General features: G+C 50.1%; 2 protein-coding genes across 7 annotated transcripts in view; both read left to right on the top strand.

The window, feature by feature from the left end:
- LOC113978913 (potassium voltage-gated channel subfamily A member 3-like) overlaps nucleotides 1-7,612 on the top strand; it is an 18,960-nt gene extending 11,348 nt beyond the window's left edge. The window contains exons 2-3 of one of the 2 annotated variants that reach the window (XM_027706241.1): nucleotides 1,478-3,866; nucleotides 3,917-7,612. The gene's annotated coding sequence lies outside the window, so the exon portion shown is untranslated. Of the gene's footprint in view, nucleotides 1-1,477 lie in introns of both variants that reach the window. The other variant, XM_027706240.1, reaches the window with a different exon arrangement.
- An 8,020-nt stretch (nucleotides 7,613-15,632) lies between these two features.
- On the top strand, nucleotides 15,633-23,121 carry KCNA2 (potassium voltage-gated channel subfamily A member 2). Of its 5 annotated transcripts, none has more exons than XM_027706237.1 (3): nucleotides 15,633-15,649; nucleotides 16,805-17,049; nucleotides 18,000-23,121. In XM_027706237.1, exon 3 carries the CDS (start codon nucleotides 19,249-19,251, stop codon nucleotides 20,746-20,748), a length of 1,500 nt encoding a protein of 499 aa, XP_027562038.1. In that variant the 5' UTR covers nucleotides 15,633-15,649; nucleotides 16,805-17,049; nucleotides 18,000-19,248; the 3' UTR covers nucleotides 20,749-23,121. The 5 variants fall into 5 exon arrangements, with proteins under 5 accessions (XP_027562038.1, XP_027562036.1, XP_027562035.1 ...); XM_027706235.1 differs by lacking the exon at nucleotides 15,633-15,649 and adding an exon at nucleotides 15,801-15,918; XM_027706236.1 differs by lacking the exons at nucleotides 15,633-15,649; nucleotides 16,805-17,049 and adding an exon at nucleotides 17,061-17,285 and having other exon boundaries at nucleotides 18,000-18,386; nucleotides 19,168-23,121.
- Nucleotides 23,122-23,878: the final 757 nt, after the last annotated feature.

Raw genomic sequence — 23,878 nt, 5'->3', positions numbered from 1 at the left:
CAACATCACCATCCCTGTATCCTCATCATCCCTGCAACATCACCATCCCTGTATCCTCATCATCCTTGCAAATGCATCATCATCCCCGCAATATCATCATCCCTGCAGCATCATCCCTGTAACATCATCCCTGCAACATCATCCCTGCAACATTGTCCCTGCATGCCCATTATCCCTGTGACATCATCATCCCTGCATCCTCATCCTTGTAACATCATCCCTGCATCCTCATCATCCCTGCACCTTCATTATCCCTACAACTTCATCCCTGAAACTTCATCATAGCTGCAACATCCTCATCCCTGCAGCATCATCCCTGGAACATCATCCCTGCATCCTCATCATTCCTGCAACTTCACCATCCCTGTACCTCATCCCTGCATCCTCATCATTCCTGCAACTTCATCATCCCTGTACCTCATCCCTGCATCCTCATAATCCCTGCCATGTCATCATCCCTTCAGCTTCATCCCTGCATCCCCATCATCCCTGCAACATCACCATCCCCGTATCATCATCCCTGCAGCAGCCAGAGTGGATGTCTCCCTCCTCAGCACATGGATCCCATCCTGCATATCTCCATCCTCCCTCTCCCTTTGTGGAAAATAGACTGATTTGGGGACTGAGCTGGGACCAGGCAGGTCCGGGTGCCTTAGGCTGGGCTCTGAGCTGGGACTGCAGCTCCTTCCAACCCTTTCCTCATCACTGGCTGTGAATGAAGCACCCGACTTCATTCCCCCCCTGATGGGGGGAGGGGGATGCCTCAATTGCTCTGAAGGCAGAACATGGATTTTCCAAAAAATGAGAGGGATATGAACAGTTGCATGAAATTTGAAAGAATTTCTGTGTCTTAAAGACAGAGAAGAGCATCTCCCTATATTAAAATAGGAGTCAGGATGAGTCCCTTTGTGCTGTTGAGTTACTGCTGCAGTTCCAGCTGGGTCCAAGAGCTCATGGCTCCAGCGCTGCAGAGATTGGGACAATTTTCTGGCCCTTTGCTCCATTCCTGCCTCAAAATGGGGTTTTGAGTTTGACCTCTGTGGGAGCAACTCCACAGTCCAAGCACTGGGAGTGAGGTCAGCCCCAGCATTGGATTTATAAGATCAACCAGTTGCACAATGTTGTGTGATCGAGTTGGAACAAACCCAGCTTGACTAAGACAAAAGCATGATGAGGAAAACCCACTTCGTGCTAATTATTCCGGATTTGGAACTTTCCATTAGTGAGATAATAGTTAATAAACAGGATCTATTTAGTGAATCTTCTTTTCTATCTTTAGCTCACTTTAGACTGTGTGGTATTTAGTCCATTAAAGGATTTTAATTAGCAAATTTTCACTTTTCTTCGTGGGAAATGGAGATGTGAATTTGCCCGAGGGGGCCTATGTGCGACACCTCTTCCACTTTACTTTGAAAAAAAATAACCTGTTTCTTGTTTTCCAAAGCATAAAAGTGGTTTTTTTTGCTCTGCCCAACAGATAACAGAAGACGTTTCAAAATTACGACCTCCAGGACTGTGTTGAGAAATAAAACAGCTCCGAGGAAAAGTCAAACATCCTGGACATGGTGACCAACGCTGCTGTGGACCCGACTGTCCTCCCCAGTTAAACTCAGTTCATATTCCGTAAATATATGAATATATATGGAATATTTGCCATCTTATCCGTGTTTTCTAACAAGTGCTTCATGTAGAAGGAAACATCTCTGCAGCCAGAAGATTGTCTCCAACTCATGTGCAATATAACCAGACTGAGCAGGGAAAAGGAGGAGGGGAGGTGGAAATTTGGACATTATTTCAGTCTGGTTTTATTATTATTTTTTAAAAAAATCTCTTGAAAGTTTAAGCAACCAGAAAGAAAACATTAAGCAGAGCTGCTAAAGCTCAGTCCAAGTGTTTTCCTCAGAGTGGGAGGGAAAAAGGGAATCCAGTTGCTCTCACTGTTCCCTGGTGAAGGCCACGGGCTGTTCTCAGCTCTTTCTGAATAATTTCTGTTCCATTTTTCTCCCTTTCCTGCAAATGCCCTTTATAAGTAGTTCTGTGCTGTACCAAAGGCTGTGATTTACTTTAAGTCCTTCTTAAGAAAGTAACATCTCCAGCAATGCTGAGGAAAAAGTTGTCGAACAGTCAACAAGTTGTGCCTTGCTTTCAGGATCACTCCATGAAAAACTAAGGAAAAATCAAATTTCCAGAGGTGGAAAAGGTATAAAAACATGAATCCTGGCTGATCATGCTCATGCTTTGTTTCATGAGAGCCTGGGTGCCCTTTTCTGCTCTTCCACAGGGAATATTATAGTATTCCCTCATTTGGGAAGTCCATTCCTCCTTTGCCCGTTGCTGTTTCATTTTGCACACTGAGGTTTTGGGTGGCAGGTTTAGAGCTGTGGGTTGCCCGTGCTGGGCTGGGAAACTGTTAAACCTGGGGTTTCTCTGACCTCACTGCATTTCTTAGAACTGCATGGATCAATATTATCCTGGTGCAGTAGGATAAGTGGTCTGTAAAGGGATAAATCATCTGCAAAGGGATAAATCATCTGCAAAGGGATAAATGGAAATGGTTGATGCTCTTCCTGCTTCTGGCTCCCCCCCTCTCCCTCTCCAGCTTTATCCCACCTCCTGATGCTGCCTCTTCCATCCTGGAGACTAAAATCTGCCCAGCACATACTCAGGCAGAGAAGCAAGGAAATACTTGCAACAGTGTTGGATTTCAGGGTGAAAATAACGTTGGTGGGACTCAGATGAGCACAGGAACCTCTGTGTCTGCAGTGCAATAATTCCCTGGAAATGGTTTGGGAAATGTTAGTTTGGACTGGATGGAACCAAGGGAGTTGGAGCTTCCTCTGAAGAAGGGAATGCTCAAGGGGAGGTACAGGAGACAAAGTTATGTGGAGCAGACTCTTGATTTCATGCTGATGTGTCCAAGGACAAGTTTCTACCAGGTACCTGGAAGGTTCAACAAGGACCACTCTGCCTGGAGGCACCACCAAAACCTGAATCCTGCCCCCAGCAGAGCCATTTACCTGCATTTCACACCAAATTCCAGGAGGAACATCCACAGGAGGCACCTGTGACATGCTTTGAGGCACAACCTGAGTGGGGATGCACTTAAAAACAAACACCCTAAACTGGAAGAAAGGCTCTGAAATGGGAAAACTTTGGAATATTCATGGCAAAGCAAACCTACTGTCTTCCTCACATCTCTCCTTGCAGAAGAGCTTTGAAGACAAACACGATCCAAGCAGGTTCAGGCTGGGATTGCTCTGGACTTGCAGAAGAAGTCACCTTCCTTTTGGCTGTCTGAGCCCCACATGCAAACTCCAGTTGAAATTCAGGTTGAGAAATTCTCCTGAGGTTGAGAAATGACGTAGTTCTTAAAAGGAATGCATCAACTTTGGTGAAGCCACATTTATTTTGTTTGTTTTTCTAATCACAGATAATTCCTTGGCTTGAATTCCTGCTCCTGTCATGGCATTGTTGGTGGTGGAGACCTTGTTCATGGGAGAAGGGCTGGGGGAGGCCCAAAAACAGGAGCCTCTGGGGCTGTGTGTAGGTACAGGGTGAGCAGAATGGGCTGAAATGGCAAGAAAAGAAAGAAAAAGTGATAAACCCAGCAGTTTTAGTCAATTTAATGAGTTGGGGAATGAAGAGCAAATATGACTCTGGCTCTCAGTGGGACATTGCTCCTCTTGCTCTTCCCAGCATGATACAAACCTTGTGGCACTGGGGCTGAATGAATGAGAAAGGGCTGGTGCTGCTGGCACTGGGATTTATTGGGGGTGGTTTGGGGAGCAGGAATGCTGCAAGAGCCCATGGAGCAGGTCCCTGAGCTGAGCTGGGGAGCAGAAATGTTGGAAGAGCCCATGGAGCAGGTCCCTGAGCTGGGTTGGGAGCAGAAATGCTGGAAGAGCCCATGGAGCAGGTCCCTGAGCCCAGGGAGATGAGCTGGGGGTGACAAGGTTGGACAGGGATGCTGGAGAATCCCAGAGGTGGAATGAATCTGCCTGCACAAATTAGAGCTGATTAGAGCAGTGGCTCTCATTAACTCCAGTTTGCCCTTGCCCTGCCCTGAGGGGTGATGGGGACAGAGGGAGCTTCTCCATGGGATCCTCCAGCAAATTTCTCTGCTGGCAATTCCCCGTGGATCTGGAAGGGTCTGCGAGTGGATTGCAAAGCTTTCCAAACCTCCTTCCCAAGCATCCCTCCCTGTCACTGCAGAGAAAAACTGTCCACCCAGCTTCCTGCATCCCTCCAGCACCAAACTTAATTAATGCTCAGACCATAAAAACTCTGAGAGCTAAAAAATACCCTTAAAGAAAGACCAGGAAAAGTGCCCAGTGTTTGGAGGGTGAGGGCTGAGCCTGTTTCCATCACTGGGAACCCCAAATAACCACAGATCTCTCTTCCCAATTGCCACAGACGGAGCTGCTGGCAGCTGGGGCAGATGGGAACTGGGCGTTTTTGGGACATGTCACCTCCAAAACTCCTAAGGAGCTGCAAAACATATTTGTTTGCAGCCTCCCTGCAGCGTGATGGGTTTGTAGCGAGATCTTGACCTGCAAAGGAGACTGAACAAAAGCTTCTGCAACTCTGAAATCATGAGAGACTGATCCAAAAACCACTTTTCTACCACGCTGATGGGTTTGGGCTGCAAACAGCCAAAGCCCCCATAAAGGGGGCTTTGCCCACGGAGATAATGACATATTAACAGGGGGAGATTGATTTTCTGGATTGCAACACAGACCTGGATCTTGGGAAGCCCTGGTCCCAAAGGTGTTATATTTAGTTTCTTTTGGAACATGATCTAGTAGCCCTTAAAATGGGGGATAGAATGTATCGGTACTAAAGTTATTTTTATTTTTGAGCTTTTTTATTGGGGGGGGGTGTGTCTGTAACATGATTATACCTCGTCTGTTTTCAACAGCCACTTGTTTAAGTGTCTCTGTTATGGCTCAAAAAGGTATTTTGATGATTGAAGATGTGGGAAAAACCAGATCCCTTCACACAGTTGGGTTGGTGCGTCCCAACCACCTCACAGACATCTTACACCAGTGACAATCTTGCCAAATTCCAACCTTTTCTCCACGTTGTACATACGGGTGTTGACGTCGCTCCATCCTGTTGGGTTCCTTTTGCTTGAGCCAGCTGGTTGTTGATGTGCTTTTTTCACAATTATTGGGAGTTTGATAGCCTTTAACTGTCAGTCCAGTGTATTAATGTGTGTTGCCACCACTCTGACTCCAGCCTTGTGCATTCCAAAGATAACCATCGTAGCAGGGCAGCCGCATGGAGATGTCACTGGGAGCGGAGGGCTGGATTTGGCAGGGGAAGGCAAATTAAAAATGTATCCAGCCGATTAAAAAAACAAAAAAGGGAGCGATTTAATGATGGCTGACATCAAGAGAAGATCCAAAAAATAGCGTGCTTTGATTCCCATAATCATCCGAAGGCAGGCAGCTCATCTTTATTCATAGTCCTTCAAAGCCCTGCTCCCAGACGCTGTGAGAGCATCTCGGAGCTGTCGTGCCTTGGACGTGCTCTTTAGACTCTGAACAGAGAGATATTTCTCCTCTGTGCCCAACACAGCCAAAGGCTGAGCACCAACCCTTTCCCCATTTTAATTTTAGGGTGCAATTAGAGCCCTGCTGTTGGCTCCATCCTGCTGGAGAGGCAGGAAAAGCTGATCTGGGGAGCGGGGCTGGTGTAGGGTCATGAAAAGCGGCTTGTTTTTAATGCCTTGTTTTAAGCTGTTTTAAGAAGGCAGCAAAATTAGAAAGGGAAAGATCTGAAAGAGTGTTTAAGGGCACTAAGGAAGGCTCTGGGGACATAGCACAGGGATGGGGCTTAGAGGAGTGGCTGGAACAGGCTGTCAGAGGCAACGAGGGAATAACTGTGAGGCTGCTTTGCCCTGATAGATCTGGGGGGAAAAGTCAGGATTTGGTGAGGCCCTGGCACAGGTTGCCCAGAGAAGCTGTGGCTGCCCCATCCCTGGAAGTGTTCAGGGCCAAACTGGATGGATCTTGAAGCAACCTGGTCTAGTGGAAAATGTCCCTGCCCATGGCAGAGGGTAGAACAAGGTGGGATTTAAGGCCCCTTCCAACACAAAACTAGTCTGGGATTCTATTAAGTTATGATTCTATGGTTCCTGCAGTCCCATCCCAGACTCCAGCCTCTTTCCACAGCTGCTGGCAAACCCCCCCCAGGACTGACATCTCAGAAAACAGCCCTAGACCACGTTGGAAGTTTCATTCCCACACTCACTTGGGTGTTTTCTGAGACAGGTGTTCAAATGCTGTTATTGCAACAGAATCCTTTTAAAATTAAGGGATTTCTGAGATACAGTGCTCCTCACTCTCCTGCTTTTCTTTTCATTGCAGAGAGTCAGCTGGAAGGCACAGAGTCATCCCTCAACATGAGGTTAAAGTCCTGTAGCAGCCCTGGTTGACTTAAATTACACATTTCTAATCCCAGTATTTTCATCCACCAGCCTCTGATACAGGTATATTATGTTTCCTTTTCCCATTTTTTCTGCTTTCTCCAAGATTACATCATCAGGTCTTAAAGGGAATGGCCTGAGATGCCTCTGACACTGCCTGGTATTGTCCATAACACATCAGCTCTGACCACTGCAAGGCCAGGCACTGATGCTGGTTTTAAGTCCATTATTCCTATTCCAGAGGATGATTTTGGAGCAGGACAATTTACCTGGCAATGCTCAGGTCATTGATAGAGCTGGAATTGTGAGTCAAGTGGTATTAAGGGGAAATGGAGTCAGGAAGTGCCTGAAATAGTGCAGTTTTAATACAAGACTCTGTGTTTGCTGCCACGTTCCTTAGGCTGCTGTTGATGTGCTGGAATTGGACTTTGTTGTCCAAATTGCTCAGGTTTTGCAGGAAAATCCCCCCTCTCTGCTGAGAGTCAGGTCTTCTCATGTTGGAATTTAGAATTTTTCATGAGAACAGGCTCTTAATTCATCACCTGAGACCCCAAAACATGGCAAAAGGTCGCATCGACCTCCAGCACAGCAGCAGCTCATGTTTCTTAATTTCCCATCCTATTTTCATGGAATCTTCCTGGGATGGAGATGGCTGGATATAATTTTGACTTTGCTTTCCCTCCTTCACATGTGCAACTGGGTAATGCTGAGATGCTTTCCATGCCTGTCTCAACTGGACATACACTGGGTGTATAAACAGTGAAATATTGTGAAATTCAGTGTATGGGACTGAAAAACGAAACTCTTCACTAAATCCTGACTAATCTGGTGCCACAGGAACAATGCAATTTGGGACTGGAGGTGTTAAATGCAGTCTTGTTACTCTGAGTTCATTTTAAACTCTGGTTTTGCCAGTGAGCTGTGTTCCAATAGTTTAAAACTTGGGTTTTTTTGATACCAGTCTGATGTTAAACCAAGCTGCTGCCTCCTGTTGTCCTGGTGACTCCACCGTGGTGTGGGCCTTGTGTTCAGTTACCAGTAAAAAAAGTGATTTTTTTTTTCTTTTGGTTGTGTGATTTTTTTACCTGATGTTGAATTTATTTTTTTAATGGCTGTTTTTTTCTCATTAGAACTTGAAACTGTTATTTCATACACAAACTTCAATAAAATGGCTGAAACACAGTGTTTTGAGTGGGGTGAAGGGAAGATGTTCGGGCTGGGAAGGATGGCAGGAGGATGAGGTTTGAGGTGCATCCGCTGGGTGAACTAATTTTTCAGGGTGAAATAACCTGACATTTAATGCCATTCCTGGGAATAGAATTTACTGTGTGAGACAAATAAAATCTGGGGATAAAATCCACACATTTCCAGCATCCCAAGCAGCCATCTGAAGATCTGTGCACTCTGCATGGGCTGAAGGAGCTCCAGGCAAACCCTTAAATTTTGATGATGCATCACAAAAAGGAATGTCACTGATGTTGCTTTGGCAAAGCAAAAGCAAGTGGAGGTGCCCACTGGGGACATGACCCATGTGCTCCAACCACAGATGGAAATCCTGCAAAATGAGGTTTGAAGTTCATTTGAAAACCTTGTTCTCGGCTTCAAACCATGTGTGAGCTTCACCCAAAAGCAAACTGGGCCAAATAGTGTCAAAGCTTTTGGTTTACATTATTGGATGCCTTAAAAATGTGAAAGTTTGATCTCCTCTGATGCCCAGAGAAGCTGTGGCTGCCCCACCCCTGGGAGTGTTCGAGGCCAGGCTGGACAGGGCTTGGAGCAACCTGGCAGAGCAGAAAGTGTCCTTGCCCATGGCAGGGGGTGGAATAAGATGAACTTTAAGGTCCCTTCCCACCCAAACCATTTCAGGATTCCGTGACTGAATGATTCCATGATAAAATGACTTGAACTGTGCATCCAAGTGCTGCTGGGCCGTGTCCCATGGCCAGAGGTCCCAGGCTCCTGCCAGGGGATTTTATTTCAGTGGTCACTGAGCCAGGAGCACAGGCTGTTATCCCAAGTGACTCGGTTATTTTTGCAAATCCCGTTCTTAGGACTGAATTCCAGGCATAAATCCTGCAAGAGGCTCCAGGAGCTGAGCTGGAAGGCTCAGGACTGGGAGCAGAGCATCAGCCACTTTTGCCCACAGCTACCCTGGGCAGGAGGAAACCAGAGGAATTCAGCAGGGATGGAGAACCTCAGATTCCTGAATTTTACAAAACAACTCACTTGACCCTGTCAGCCTCAAGAATTCTGAAAGGGTCAAAGAAGTTGCCAGTAAAGCAGCGTTGAGGGTGGAAAGGGTTTGTGTGGTTTCTTTGCTCTCTGCTCTCGAGGTTTGCTGTGAGCTCTGCTGGGGAAGGACGATCCATGTTGAGCAAAAGCAGCTTCAGCTCACACATTCCCAAATTATCCCAGTGTGGCCGTGCAGGCTGGGCCCACAGTAGCTCCTGGCCAGTGTGGGTGGCAGGGGCAGATTTCAGGCTGGGAGGAGTGACCCTCTCTGGTTCAGGGGTTTTAGGAGCTCTGGCTGCTGCTTTCTGTGCTGTGACCTTGATTTCTCTCAGCTCCTCCCCGTGGTGGCTCCAGCTGCAGGTTTCAGTTGCCATGTGGTGAACTGGGGGGTGGTTAAACATCCGTGGAAAACAGGATGTTGCAAACTTTGAGATGGCATGAAACCACCAGCAGCCAAAACCAGCTCTGGAGGAAGGTGAATTTGGCACATTCCACCCGGGACTGCTTCAAAAGCCCCAGGACACACCTTCCCTGGCACCACTGATGGGTGGAGGGTGATGTTCCTGCACCAAATTCAGGGGGGAACCTTGATTTGAGGCACACCCTCAACCCTTGTGGGTTTTGCAGAGTTTCCAGCCCGTACCTGGAGTGATAAACAGATGGAGAGGACTCTGCACCAAGGAGCTGCAGAGGGGCTGGACGTGATCAGTGCCAACAGCTCTTTTGCCCAGAGTTGGATTGGATTTGCCAATGTTTTGAGGAAGAGCTGAGAGAAGCAGAGAGGCTGGTGGGGTGTAGGTCAGCCTAGGGATGGCACAGTGTGATTCCAGGAGGGATGTCTCCTGCTTCATCCCCAGAGGTTATAAACAATGGAAAATGCCCTTGTAGCAGTAACACAGCGCTGGGTGCTCAGAGCCACACATGGAGCAGGCACCAGTGATCCCTGGGTTTGTGATGGGTAAACTCAGCTTAAAATAAGGGTCTGGAGGAATTTGGCTGCACAAGGGCTGGGTTCTGATGCCTTTTGGCTGATATTTGTCTCTTCCTTACCCACATGAGGATGGGGTGGCTTTGGAAGCCTCCCCTCCAGCTGTGCATCCCTGCACACCCACGGAGCTGTGCAGTAAATCCTTCTCTTGCTGCCTTGGAATTTGCTGCTTGGGAATTTCCCTGGGTGTTATTTCTTCCTTGCATGATGAAGAAATATTGATTAATCATTCCCTGCTCACTCCCTCACCACTGTGCAGGATTTTAATGGCCTGTGTCATGTCCCTCTTTCCAAGCCAGAGCATCCAGCTCTTCCAACCATGACTTTTCCAGGATGCTGTACAGGGGCTCTTCCAGTTTGGAGTCAGGCTCCTCAAACTGTGCCTTGCTAAGGAGCCCTTTTTCTAGACACTTCACTTCCTATTTTTTGAATGGATGATAGTATCCAAAGGGATTTTCCTTTGTATTCCAACCAGTGAAGCATTGCATCCTTTTTCAAGGGGTGTTGTTGTCCATCCCTCTGCTCCAGATTTATCCATGGGACTGCTAAGGTTGTAATTTCCCCCATGGAAATCTCCTTTACTTTACAGCACCTTGTCCAGGCTATTTGTTTTTATTCAATTGACTTGTGGGTTTCTTTCACCAGTGCTGCAGTCCCAGCCTCTCATCCCACTTGTCCACAGGGTCCCAGCTCCTGAGGATTTAGGTGCTGTTTCTCCTCTTCTGTATTTGGGAAGGGTGGAAACAGTTTTTATTTCCTGCTCTGTCAGTAGTTGGTGTGGCACCTCTTGGTTTATCCTGATGGCAGGAAAGGAAATAGTGCCTTGGCTTCATGGGGTTGTGGAATCTATGGAATCAGAGGATGCTGCAGGGATGGTCACTCCACAGAGTGGTGGGAATTTTGGATGGTCCCTCCTGCAAACACAATCATTTCCTCTATATAGCAACTTTTCCACAACCCCCGAGGATTTAAGCACAAATCAAGGGAACCACCAGGATCTGGACCACAGATCTGAGCTGCTCTTGCCCTGCCCAAGTCACAGGCATGTGGGTGATGCCACAGCTCCCTTCAGTGTCAGCAGTGACAGCCCCAGTGGGCGCTGCTTGTCTGGGAAAACGTGACCTGGAAGCGGAGGGTGGGGAGGGGAAGAAGGGGAAGCTGTGGCTAAAAATAGCTATTTTTGAAATAAATGGATGAAAAACCCTTTGAAGAAATGAGGGGAGAGGGGGAGTGTTTCCGTGGAAACGGGGAAGTCTGTCTCTTCCTAAAAGAGAGGGTGGGAAATGAAGAAATAGTAAATACAGGAATGACGGGGAAGAGGATTCTGTGTGGCATTCCCGAGGGATCAAGGAGAGGGGATGTGGGGTCTGAGCTCACTTGGGACCCAGGAGAAGCAGATCAGGCTCTGACAATGCCTGCTCACACAGCCTGGGAATGTCACCTTGTTTTGTATCCTTGTCACCTGTGACCTGCCCAAGTTACCTTGAGAACAGTGAGCCCAGAGCTGGGGACACACAGGGCCAGGCCACTGTCACCACGATGGGGCATCTCCCACCACCCCTGGTGGCTCAGCAGAGAGGTGATAAAATAATGAATATCCTCCAAATGCTTTGAAAAAAGTACACAGAATCTTGTATTTTTTCTTCTGGGGATTTTCCACCATGGCACGGACATTCCCAGGGGATACCAGCGGGGAAGGGAATTGTGCTGGGCAGCAAAGGCACAGGGGGAGGTTTGGCTGCATGGTGATGGCAGCCAGGGGCTTATGGCAGGATTGGGGGCCAGGTGGAGAAGGCCTGGAATGTGGCACTGCTCCCAGTCTGGCATGATCCACAGTTTGGCCCAGGATGTGGCCCTCGTTTTGGCACAGCTCAGAATCTGGCACAGACCAAGGACTGGCCTGACCCAGGATTGAAACTAAAAAGAGGGTCAATTTAGATTCCATATAAGGAAGAAATTCCTCCCTGTGAGGGTGGGGAGGCCCTGGCACAGGTTGCCCAGAGAAGCTGTGGCTGCCCCTGGATCCCTGGAAGTGTCCAAGGCCAGGCTGGACAGGGCTCGGAGCAACCTGGGATAGTGGGAGATGTTCCCCTGTCCCCATGGCAGGGGGTGGGACTGGATGAGCTTTAAGGTCCCTTCCAGCCCAAACCAGTCTGGGATCCCATGATTTGTCTCACCATTTGGCACAGCCGTAGGGCTGCCACGGCCCAAACCTTGGCACAGGGCAGGAAAGCTCAGTGACACTTTGTGCCATCCCATTCAGTGCCATCTCATGGCTGAAGCTGCCCCCTGCCCCCCTGCCCACAGTGCCATCATGCCCACCCCAGAGGGAAGGCACCCCCAGCCCAAACATCCCCACTGTCGGCTTCACCTCCCTGCACATCTCTGTGAGGGAGGAAGAGAAGAGGGAAATCACCCTCTGAAACCACTTTTCCTCCTGGCTCATTTGCAGTTCCTGCTGCTCCTCAGGAGGGGTGAGTGTCTGGGGGGGTTGGAAAAATCTCACCCCATTCTATGGCTCAGATCTGACCTTCAGCAGCTCTTGGCCCCCACTCAGCACTTGGGCTGAGACCCACAGGCTCTAAAAACAGCGTCTGCAGAAAGCCCTCACACCGCCTGGAAGGAGGCCACTGATTCCTTTCCTGTTCCTTCATTTGGCTTGGCCTGTCCTTTTTGTTTGTGCAAGTGAAATAAAGTGGCTTTGAGAGCCTTTTAACTGAAGAGGCTGGAGCAGCTCAGGTGGGAGACACCCCCAGGCCTGATGCCCACCCTGTGCCAGCCCAGATCCATTAGTTCTGCTGGAGCAAGCTGCTCCACGGCATGAAATATTCACAGTCATCTCAAGAGCTGAAGTTCTTTGCCATGTTTTGGTTGAGCTAAAAGACTTCTATTTCAGTGAATAGTGCCCAGCTCCTCTCCAGTCCAGGATGCTCCATCCAGGCTGGTGGAGTATCTTTGGAGTCCAAGTGTTGCAACTCAGTGGCCTTGACCAACTGAGAATTCAGACTGAACCCAAAGGAGCTATTTTTAAATAATTGGATATTTTGTTAATAAAAAAACCTTGGAGAAATACAGAAGGGGAAGGTATTTAATGTTAACTTTGTAGATAGGTGATTTTTGCTGGTTTTCCTTTGGCTCTTGTGCCTTCCCAGGGACCAGAAGATCTTCTCAGGAACCAAGAGATTTTCCCAGGGGATTAGGAGTTCCTCCTAGTATCCAGGAGGTTCTCCCAGGGACCAGGAGATTCTCTAGAAGATGCTCCCAGTATCCAGGGGATTCTCCCAGGGACCAGAAGATTCCCCCAGGAACCAAGGGATTTTGCAGGAGATCTTCCCAGTATCCAGGGGATTCTCCAGGAAAACCCCCCAGGATCCAGGGGTTTCTCCCAGGGACCAGGAGCTCTGCCCAGCATCTTTTTTTTGCTTTGCTCCTCCTTTCCCACATCACTCCAGGCAAAGCCCCAAACCTTCCCCTGTCTCCCTGGGTGGGGGAAGCTGCTCTGACCTCTCTCATCACAGTATTTTGGGATTCACCAGCAGCATCTGCTGTGGAAGATCTCCTGTTCCGTGGGTCTGTGTCACTTTGTTCCCAGGCTGTTCATTTTTAGACACGGTGCCACCATATCGGGGTCACCGATGTCTCTCGGCGTCCCCTCCTCTTGTCCCCACACTAAGGGGGGGGTGAGGGGGTGCTGGAGGTCTGAGAGCTCCATCCTCTGGCATCAGCAGTGTGGGGGAGGTCAGATGCTTTCCCTGGAGGTGGCTCACAGTCCTGGGAACTCACTCACAGCTTTCACAGCTCCTAAAATGACACGAGGCCCAGTTCTGTCACCCCCTTCCTCTGGAGAGCCGTGGCTGGGATGGGGATGGGGCTCAGCCACTGGCCCTGTCCAACCCCTCTGGGCACCAGGGGCAAGCCTTGGGCCAGCTTGGATTCCAGCTCTTTCTGGAATGGCTGCTGGCATCCACTCCAGCCCTCAGAGTCCCTCTGCCTTTGCAGGGGCTGGGATGGGGTCACCAGGAGTGACACCATGGGGAGATGTGACCATCTGGGGCTCTGCAGGTGTGAAGGTGGTGGGACAGGGTCTGTCCTCTTTGGAGAGCTTCTCCCACCCCTGCCCTTGGCATCTGCAGGTGCCCACCCTGGGAGTCCTGAGCAATGGGGCTGGGTATGAGTCTGGACTCCCAATGACACTGGGACTGGAATTCAGCTGTTCTGGATGAGGCCAGTCCTGAGGATAACCCTGCCCTGTGGTTTTAATATATCCCTCACAGCATCACATCCCAGAGCACCTCCCAGCACACCACCAGCAGGATACAGAGGGGGAAAAGGGTGGAAAAAAGCACATTTTTTCTGTTTGTAGGTGGTCTGCAAACTCACAAACAGATGGTCTGAAGCCTTGGGGGCTTCCCTGGGAATAAAGACAGTAAAACAAAGAGAGATCATCTGTTTCCTGATGGGACCTGGATACCGAATCTCCTGTCCCTGGGACACTAGGGATCCTCCTTCTGGAGTGGCTGTTGGCATCTGCTCCAGCCCTGAAGTCCCTCTGGCTTTGCAGGAGGTGGGATGGTGTCCCCAGCAGGACACAAAGTGCCTTTCCCAGCACCACACACGCAGATGGGGTAAGATTTCCAGTTTGGGTGTCTATAAAATCCATTGAGATAGAAACGATTCAGAAGGAAATTATTATTTCATAATAATATTGATGCAAAGACGTCAGCTGGTTAAATCCTCGTGAAAGAGCCAAGTGGGTGCAGAACTCTGGTTTTCCAAAGGGCTGGAATATGTCTGGAGCAGTGAGCGTGGCTGGGGGAGGTGAGTGCAGACACACAGACAACAACGGCTTCACAATTAGGAGAGTAAATGAGGAGAGAGCATCACTCAATCTAGAGAAATTCCCTTGATTTTCTGGAGTTTGGCTCTTTATTCAGAGCTGGTGCTGTTTAGGGGACAAACTCCCCCTGCTATTGCAGAACCTTCGCAAGGCGACAGCAGGAAGGGAAAGTTGGAATTTCAGCTCCACTGGAATTGTTCCCTGCCCAGCCTCAGTTTCTGCATATTGCATAAAGATTAGCCTGGGGCAAGTCATTTTTTGGATTCAACCTACCCTGCTCTGGCAGATCCGCCTTCAGAAAAGGCTAAAATGTTGCAGATGACATTAAAAACCCTCACCCAGAGTAGCCTCCTTCCCAGCTGGATGCCTGCAGGAGGGAAACGTGTAGTGCCAGGGCTGTTTGCAAAGGATTCACAGTTTTTCCATAGGGCTAGACATTAATTTTCGATATTGGGATCTGGCTGGGGCTTGTGGAAATACAATTTTTGTTTCAGGATGAAGAGTGATTGCATCCCCCAGTGCTGCCCCCGCTCTCTGTCTGTGCCTCCTGCTGCTCTGGGACCTTTAGGGAGCTAAAATAATGTCCCCACATCTCCACATCCCCCTGGATCACTGGGCACTACACCGAGCACTGATTTGCTTGAGTATTCAGGGGGGTCCATGCCCTCCATCCCACCTCAGGGTGGGATCTGCACCTTAGTGCAGTGATCACTGTCTGAAATTGCTCCATACAAATTTGACCACTGTGTATGGGAATAGAAATATCCCCCATTTCCCTCCTCCAGCGCTCATGTTTCTGGGTGCCAGGAGCCTTGTGGGACTCTCTAATGCTTTTTGTGGGATGGCAGAGTGGTCCAAGCAGATGCATCTCCCTTGTGCAGGCAGGGGTTGATCCATAGGTTTTATACGTTTGTAGGAGCTTGGCCATGTCCTTCCTTTGGGGTGGGAGAAGCCTCCCCGTGAAGGGACCTCAGTAAAGGCAAAGTGATACAAAATAATCGCTTTCCACGTTCCCCACCCCAGCCAAGGGCAAAGCAGAGAGTCCGGTCCTGCCCCATCTCCTTCCCCAGAGCTGCAGGGAGCTGGTGCTTCTCCATCCCCCCGTTCTCCCACAGCAGATCCAGGCTATTACCAAGGCTATGGTATGGATTGGAGCCGCATGGTAAAGCAGCATCATGTATCCAGGGATATGATTATTTCCCAGTGGTTGAAATCTAGGTCTCTTGCTTGGGAGGAGGGGTGCGGGGTGGGGGGGAAGTGGGTAGGGGGGGAAGACGCTCGTATTAATCTTATGAATATTCATGGTGAAGCTTTGCTGGCTTTGGAGATTGAGTCCGGGGTAGAGTTTGGGGGGCCGGGGGTGAGAGGTGCCGGCAGCGGCGCGGAGCAGCTGCTTGTGCATTCGCCGCATGCCTGACTGCAGAACCGAGCGTAAGTTGGTGCCTTTTTCTCTTCCCCCCCCCCCGCCCCATCCCTGCATCCTTCCCCTCTTCCCGCTGCTCCCCTGCTTAAATAATCCTGGCCAGGAACGGTGCAAAAGGAGGGACTTTTGATTTAGACGCAAACACGACCCCAAATCTCACCCCTCCGAGACGCAGCCATGGCTCCTGCCTGCAGTGCGGGCAGGGAGAGAACTCAGGGGCTTCGGGCAAATCTTCACCACCTCCATCCCCCCCACCTCCTAAATTTGCATGAATTAACCCTAAAAATGCTTGAGGGGGGGGCGGAGGGTACTTGCCAGGAAGGCAGGTGATGGGGAGAAAGTAGGAGAAACTGAGTGCTGGGATAGGTGATGTCAACTCAGACGATGTCGTAACCCTCTCCATTGAGCATCACTGCTTGGAGTCAGAGAAAGCAGCCCAGAGCCTATGACAAAAAAAATCAACCTGTTAAAATAATGAAAAAGGAAATTTCTGTGCTGTTAAACAAATTCGGGGTGTTTTGGGAAGGGAGGAAGGGGAGGAGAGAATTTACGGACAGGAGAAAAACTGCGTGTTTATTAAAAAAATAAATAAAATCTTGAAGGTTGGTTGATTTTTCTGGTGACATGGGCATTTGTGGCTGCCAGACCTTTCCTGCGGGAGCAGAAAGATGGTGTTTGTGGTGTTCTGGTATGATGCTTGGAGGAGCCAGGGAAGGTCAAATCCAGCTAAACTCCCGAGTGAGTCACTGGGGAGCGAGTGGTGGGGAGGCAGATGCAGGAAAAGGAGAAAAACTGGGACAAATGTGACCTCCCCTCCTCTGGGCCTGGCAGAAAAGGGTTAAGAGAAGCGGTTGACTGCTGCAAGCCTCGTCAGGGTTGTACTATTTTTTCTAGTGCATAAGGAGAAGGGAGAGGAGGGTTGCACGGAAAAGGGAAATTTCCAAGAAAAGAGGGATCTGCGGCAATATCTGCACCTCGGGGGATGAAGAGAGGAACCAACAGGCATAAATGGCCTGGAGACAGCTGAAATCCTTGCCGAGGAGATTGGCACCGCGGGGTTATTTTCCACCTGCCTCCCCTACCCATTTCTGTAATCCTGGCTCAAAGTAGACAAGTCGAGTTGGAGCTGAAGAAGGGAGGTTAGAGGGGTTTTTATTTCATTTGGGAGGGGAGAAAAAAAAAAAAAAAAGGAAGCAAAAATGAGAGGTCGGTTGTGCCTCTCCGGGTTGAGCATCTCCGTGGCGCGAGGCAATGCAGGATGATCCAAAGGAGCACTCGCCGGGAGCAGGGATGTGAGGATCCGGCACCCACCGGGGACACGAGCCTCAACATCCCCAGGAGAAATTTCACCCGGCGGAGTCGAATTCCCACGGGGGTGGGTCGGCCGGGGGGAAGCGTTGGCTTTTGGGAGGATGGGGAGGGTGGATGGAGGTCGCGCGGGTCGGGGCCTACAGTGCGGGTCCTTGGAGCTACCAGCGGGGGGCAGGTGGCCTTGAAGGGGGACAGACAGGGACCGGTGGGGGGGGTTCAGTCTGGTGGATGAAACCGGAGCCTGCTGAATTACCGGGGGACGCGACGCAGCGCCGTGAGTGCCGTGCCCGGGGGGTGATGAGCCCCGTGGGTGCTGTGCTCGGTGGGTGATGAGCCCCGTGGGTGCTGTGCCCGGTGGGTGCCGTGCCCGGTGGGTGCTGTGCCCGGTGGGTGCCGTGCCCGGTGGGTGCTGTGCCCGGTGGGTGATGAGCCCGGTGGGCTTGGCGGTGGTGGGGACCCTCCGTGGCTTTGCAGAGCCTCAGCGGCGGGGGGGCTGCGTCGTTCCCCCCCCCCTCCTGCGCCTGGCACCGGCTCCCCCGGGCAGCGGCCTCGCGGTGCTGAGCGGAGCGCAGGGAGATGGGGGTTTTTGGGCTCTGGCTTTTTCCGCCCTGGCTCTAGCGCGCTCTCGCCCTCGGCTCGCGTTGCAGTGCGGGGCGGGCGAGCAGCGGGCGAACAGCTCGCGGGGAGGAAAAAAAGGGGGTGCCCGGAGGAGCCGCGGCTTTGCAGATGCTCCTCTGGGACCTCCAGCAGCTTGTTACCTTCTCGGTGTTTTTTCCAGGCGATGCCACACCTCCCGAGGACACTGGAGACATCGGGTTTTGCTGAGCTTAGCAGCTTTTCGCCGTCGTACCAAAGGCATCAGACAGACGCTCATCTGCCCTGAAGTGCAGATCTGCAACAGCTCCCGGGAAGACTCTGTCTCTCTGTCTCTCTGTCTCTCTTTTCTCTCTCTCTCCAGTCCAAACCATTACAAGACCTGACTTCCACCATCTGGGAATTTAACCCCTCTTATGTCCCTTCTCCTTTTTCTACGATGACTCACCATTATTTTTAACTTTGAAGAGAGAGGAAATTATGGGGATCTTGGAAGCCTGTATTTCTCTCTAGGATTTCCCCAGGGTCAGATAATCGGTGTTACTAAGAGACTAAGATTTGGCTTCTCCAGGTAATGTGATTTGTTTTCTGTGTGCCATGGTGGTTTGCAAAGGATGACAGGAGCCGGGACACCAGCGGCCGAGGAGGGGGACTGCGGTGGTCCACGGGGAATCGCTGGCTCCGCATTCCAGAGCTTGGCTGCAGGCAGGGAGGGCAGCATGTCGCCGAGCCGCTGCTTCGTGGCTAGGGCAAGAGGATTGGGAAGGTGTTAAAAGCCGAGTTCGAGTTTTTCTAGAGGGTTGATTGCCTGAGATCGCACGATTAAATGTTAATTAACCCTTCACTGCATGCCTGGGAATGAGCTGAGCCCGGCACCCCCTGGGATCCCCTTGCCACTTTAGGGCTGGATGGGGTTATTTTTCTTCCTTCCTTTCTCTTCCCTTCCCTCTCTTTGTTTTTGTTGTTGTTGTTGTTTTTTTTTTAAATTGGAATTCTGATTTTTAGCCAAGAAAAAAAAGCCCTGCTTTGCCAATGCCAGTTTTTCCGTGCTGGTTTTGAACAGGTGATGGTTCCTCAGGTGTTTTCTCTGTTCCACCTAATGGGTTTAGATGGGAGTTGTTGAACTCTGTATCATAGAAGGCAAATTAACCCCCCAAGAAAGGGCATAGACATGCTAGTGAAGGGATCTACTCTCCTCCCCCCAACTTTATTCCATCTCTCTCTTTCTCAGCAGGGGTGATTTTCTTTCTCCTTTTTTTTTTTTTTAATTTTTCATTTCCTCTTTTTTTTTAATCTCATCCCTTTGCCTTTTCATGAGACTCTTTCAACCCTGCGTACCTGTCCTTCTGCAGGATAGTAGCCCTGCCCTGAACCTGATCCCACCACTGGGTCCTGGGAAGAGTTTAGCATAAGGATTTCTTTGAAACCCCAATATGACAGTTGCCACTGGAGATCCTGCAGATGAAGCTGCAGCTCTTCCCGGTCACCCGCAGGACACGTATAACCCCGAGACCGACCATGAGTGCTGCGAGAGGGTGGTCATCAACATCTCGGGGCTGCGCTTCGAGACGCAGCTCAAGACACTTGCCCAGTTTCCAGAGACCTTATTAGGGGATCCTAAAAAGAGGATGAGATATTTCGACCCTCTCCGGAATGAGTATTTCTTTGACCGGAACAGACCCAGCTTCGATGCGATTTTGTACTATTACCAGTCTGGTGGGAGGTTGAGGAGGCCGGTTAATGTGCCCTTAGACATCTTCTCGGAAGAGATCCGATTCTATGAACTGGGGGAAGAGGCAATGGAGATGTTTCGAGAGGACGAGGGCTACATCAAAGAAGAGGAGAGGCCATTGCCTGAGAACGAGTTTCAGAGACAAGTGTGGTTGCTCTTTGAGTACCCCGAGAGCTCAGGCCCTGCCAGGATTATAGCTATTGTCTCCGTCATGGTGATTTTGATCTCCATTGTCAGCTTTTGCTTGGAAACATTGCCCATTTTTCGGGATGAGAACGAAGACATGCACGGCAGCGGGCTGAGCCACCTCCCCTATTCCAACAGCAGCATGGGGTACCAGCAGTCCACCTCCTTCACAGACCCCTTCTTCATCGTGGAGACACTTTGCATCATCTGGTTCTCCTTCGAGTTCCTGGTGAGGTTTTTCGCCTGCCCCAGCAAGGCTGGATTTTTTACCAACATCATGAACATTATTGACATCGTAGCCATCATTCCCTATTTCATCACCTTGGGGACAGAGCTGGCCGAGAAGCCAGAGGATGGCCAGCAAGGCCAGCAAGCCATGTCCTTGGCCATCCTCCGAGTCATCCGCTTGGTGCGGGTCTTCAGGATCTTCAAGCTCTCCCGGCACTCCAAGGGGCTGCAGATCCTGGGGCAGACTCTCAAGGCCAGCATGCGGGAGCTGGGCCTGTTGATATTTTTCCTCTTCATCGGCGTCATCCTCTTCTCCAGCGCCGTTTACTTTGCCGAGGCCGATGAGAGCGAGTCCCAGTTCCCGAGCATCCCCGATGCCTTCTGGTGGGCTGTGGTTTCCATGACGACTGTTGGCTACGGAGACATGGTCCCTACAACCATCGGGGGGAAAATAGTGGGTTCCTTGTGTGCCATTGCTGGCGTATTAACGATTGCCTTACCAGTGCCCGTCATAGTGTCCAACTTCAACTACTTCTACCACCGGGAGACGGAGGGAGAGGAGCAGGCTCAATATCTGCAAGTAACCAGCTGCCCAAAGATCCCCTCTTCCCCTGACCTAAAGAAAAGCAGAAGTGCCTCTACTATTAGTAAGTCTGATTATATGGAGATTCAGGAAGGTGTAAACAATAGCAATGAGGATTTTAGGGAGGAGAACTTGAAGACAGCCAATTGCACCCTAGCTAACACAAACTATGTGAATATCACCAAAATGCTAACCGATGTCTAGTCGCTAAAATCTAGTCATGTATTTAAAGCTGAAGTGGAACAATTGCAGATATTGAGTGCTGCTCTGCATTGTAGTTAACACAGTATTTTCTACGGTGTATATTTGGTTCTGCATGGGAAGCAATAGCTGTGTAAGTTACTTTTAACCTTCTATTTCCACACTGAATAAGCGTCTGTGCAAAAAAAAAAAAACAAAAACAAAACAACCCAACAAACCAAACCCAAACCGTTTTGTTGCCCTTCTCCCATCCCAGGCTTGTGGGTTTCCGAAGATATGGAGGGTGTTCCAAGCAGCAGGATGGGGATACGAGGGGGGCAGCTCCAGGCTGTGCCAGATCCCTGTCCTGGGTGACGACCACCTTCCAGGGAACGGCTGGGAAAGGTCAGGCAGAACTTAATGAAGGGTCGATGCGGGCGAAGCGTCCGAATTGCTGGAAGGCTCAGGTTTCCACCCTGGGAATGCCAAGCCCCGGACGCGTCGCCCAGGCTCGTGTTTCATAACTGAAAATGCTGCATGCTGCAATAGTTTCAGCCACTGCAGTGTGCCAGTGTGAGGCCCAGGGGAGGGATAATTAGTGTGACAGCACATTATTTATTAAGTCTTAAATTTTCTATGCCAGGCATCGGGAGGGCCGGGTAAATAAATCAAGCGCTTGGATTTTAGTATTTCTTTAGATAGCACTTCCATCCCCAATATTTCCAGGCTCACCAAAGACATCTCCACTAATATATTGAAAATGAGTTGGAAAAAGCATCTTTTTTTACATCTATATATAAAACTGGAGCAACTATGCTATGGCCTATAATATATTTATACTGCAGTGAAATTTAACCAGTAATACAGTACAGCTGCATGGATATTTGTTGCATGAATCTGAATATTTAATACACACACAAATATATATTTTCTTAGTAGACTATACAATATTCATGTTTATAGTGTTTATAGATTCTCCGGTGGCTCAAAGGAGATTCATGGGAGTTCAAAAATCTCAACTGTAGTTAAAAACAGAATGGGGAAGGCATGTGCTGACAACAGTTGGATAGATAACAAGGCAAAGCCTGAGTGTCTGAGCATTCAGACCCAAGAGCCAACTAGTGCAATGGAAGGTGAGCTGAAAGTTAAACACCTGCACTCATTATGGGGCGAGTAATTAGTCATTAATCTTGGTGTCAGGAGCAGAAACCACGGTGGATCAGAGAGGGCACAAGGAGCAGGTGGAATCGCTCTCTTGGCTTGTTTGTTCAGCAGTTTTCAGCCGTTCCTGTATAATTCTTGTGTGTGTGTATGTAGATATTTAGAGAGCGACTACAGGGCCGAATCGTCAGCAAACAGAGCTCTTGGGGCATTGGGGATTTCCTGATTTAGGGGTGCTGGGATGGTGGGACATGGGCTGGAGCAGGATGACCTACCCCATGTAGCCCACGGGATCACCAGGGCAGGGCATGTTTTGGGTTGGAAAACTCTTTTTCAACCACATAGAGCCCTAGGGCTGGGGGTGTATTTCTTTTTGATGGAGAGGGCATGTGCTGGGGGTGGGCTGGATCTGAGCTGGTGCCTCTGAGCCTTTGCTTTACCTTCTTCCAGGGTTTTTAGAGCAGTGAGTTGGGGTGCAGAGAGCCTGAGTTTGTCTCTGCTTCTTCATCCCTGCTGGTATTTGGGGATGGGAGCTGTTGATCCAGGGGAATCTCGTCTGCTTCCCCATTCCCATCTGAGTTTCCTTGTGTCTCCCTCATTGCTGACAATCCCCAGGGACAGGTGTCCTGTTCCTCTGATAGGTCAGGGGAGAGGGATGAAAATCTCTGTCAAGGTCGTGGTCGATCAAAGCCTCCCTGGGCTGTGGAACGAGGTTCAGTTGGGGTGAATTTGGGCTGAATTGGGGCACAGTCAGTGCTGTACCACTGCATGAAGTGTGGGCACAAGGAAGGAATCCTCTGGCAGAGCATATAGGGGAGGTCAGAGACCCTTCCTGGGCTCAGAGAGAAAAACTCTACTAAATAACAATAAACCAACCGGTGCTAACATATTCTACAGCAATGGTTCCAAATGATGCTCTGGGGCCAGATCTTGTGCTGATGTGGCTTCCTTCAGCCAGGTGGAAACACTCCTCAGTTTTGTTGGATTGGTTGGTTGATTGATTCCGGCCTGGCTATAATTAATACCATGGTTTGTGCATGAGAGTCCTGCCTTCTGCCTGGGGCAAAGGACCAGCAGCATCCAGGGGTTGGGGCTGAGTGTGCTCAGCACCATGGGCCACCCAGGCCTGTCTTTAATCTCATTATATTGGGAGCCTTCTGCTCCCACTTTCCTGCAGCAGCTTGGGAACGGGAGCTTCTGAAACCCAGGCACCCACCCCACCCCCCCACAAAAAAATCAGCACAACCAAAAGCAATAAATTTTGACTCCTGAAGCTCATCCTGTTGGATGGGGCAGGGCTGGCAGGAGTCTCCAGCTCGGGCACAATTCCCGGGGCAATCAGCCAACTTCCATTGATCCGGATCGTGGTGGGTCCATGGAGACATGAGCTTGCATAGGGAAGCTGCTGGATGTGCTGGGATGCTGCTCACCCACCTCTGGGTGCCTCCACACCTGGTGATCCAGTTAATGGAAATGGTGAAATAGAGCTCGAAGTTATGAAGATGAATTTATTCCAATCCATTCCTGGTCTTGCCGCATGTTTTTGGGGATTCTGTCAGTCGGTGAGACTCGGCAAAGTGCCTGGTTGTGAGCTTGGGATGATTTGGGATGGTTGGCCGAAGCCTTGGGTGCACGTTGGGAGCACGAGTGCCACTGTGCTTTGGTGAGGAAGAAGGTTGTGTTTTCCTTTGGGTAGGTGGTGTTCTGGGAATTGTGTCCTTGTGGCTTTCCAAGGCCAGGCGGGAGGGGAGAGCGGATCCGTGAGCAGGATCAGCCACATCCAAACCTTCTCACCAAACTGGGGGGCCCAGCTGCCTTTGGAAGCCCCAGAGGTGCATTCCAGTGAAAAATGGGGCCGAAGAGCAAGAGGCCACTCTGCTGCTGTCACCAGTGTGTGCTGACATCTGTCCCCACGGCAGGGCTGGCACGGCCAGTCCCTTCCTTAGGACAGATCCTGCACCTCTTGCACTGACCCCAGCAGATGTTCCTGGGG

Source organism: Neopelma chrysocephalum, unplaced genomic scaffold (genome assembly GCF_003984885.1).
Source record: "Neopelma chrysocephalum unplaced genomic scaffold, ASM398488v2 Primary Assembly neopelma1_366, whole genome shotgun sequence".
Lineage (NCBI taxonomy): Eukaryota > Metazoa > Chordata > Aves > Passeriformes > Pipridae > Neopelma > Neopelma chrysocephalum.
Note: the sequence above shows the minus strand (reverse complement) of the source record. Positions and strands in the feature narration are given on the sequence as shown.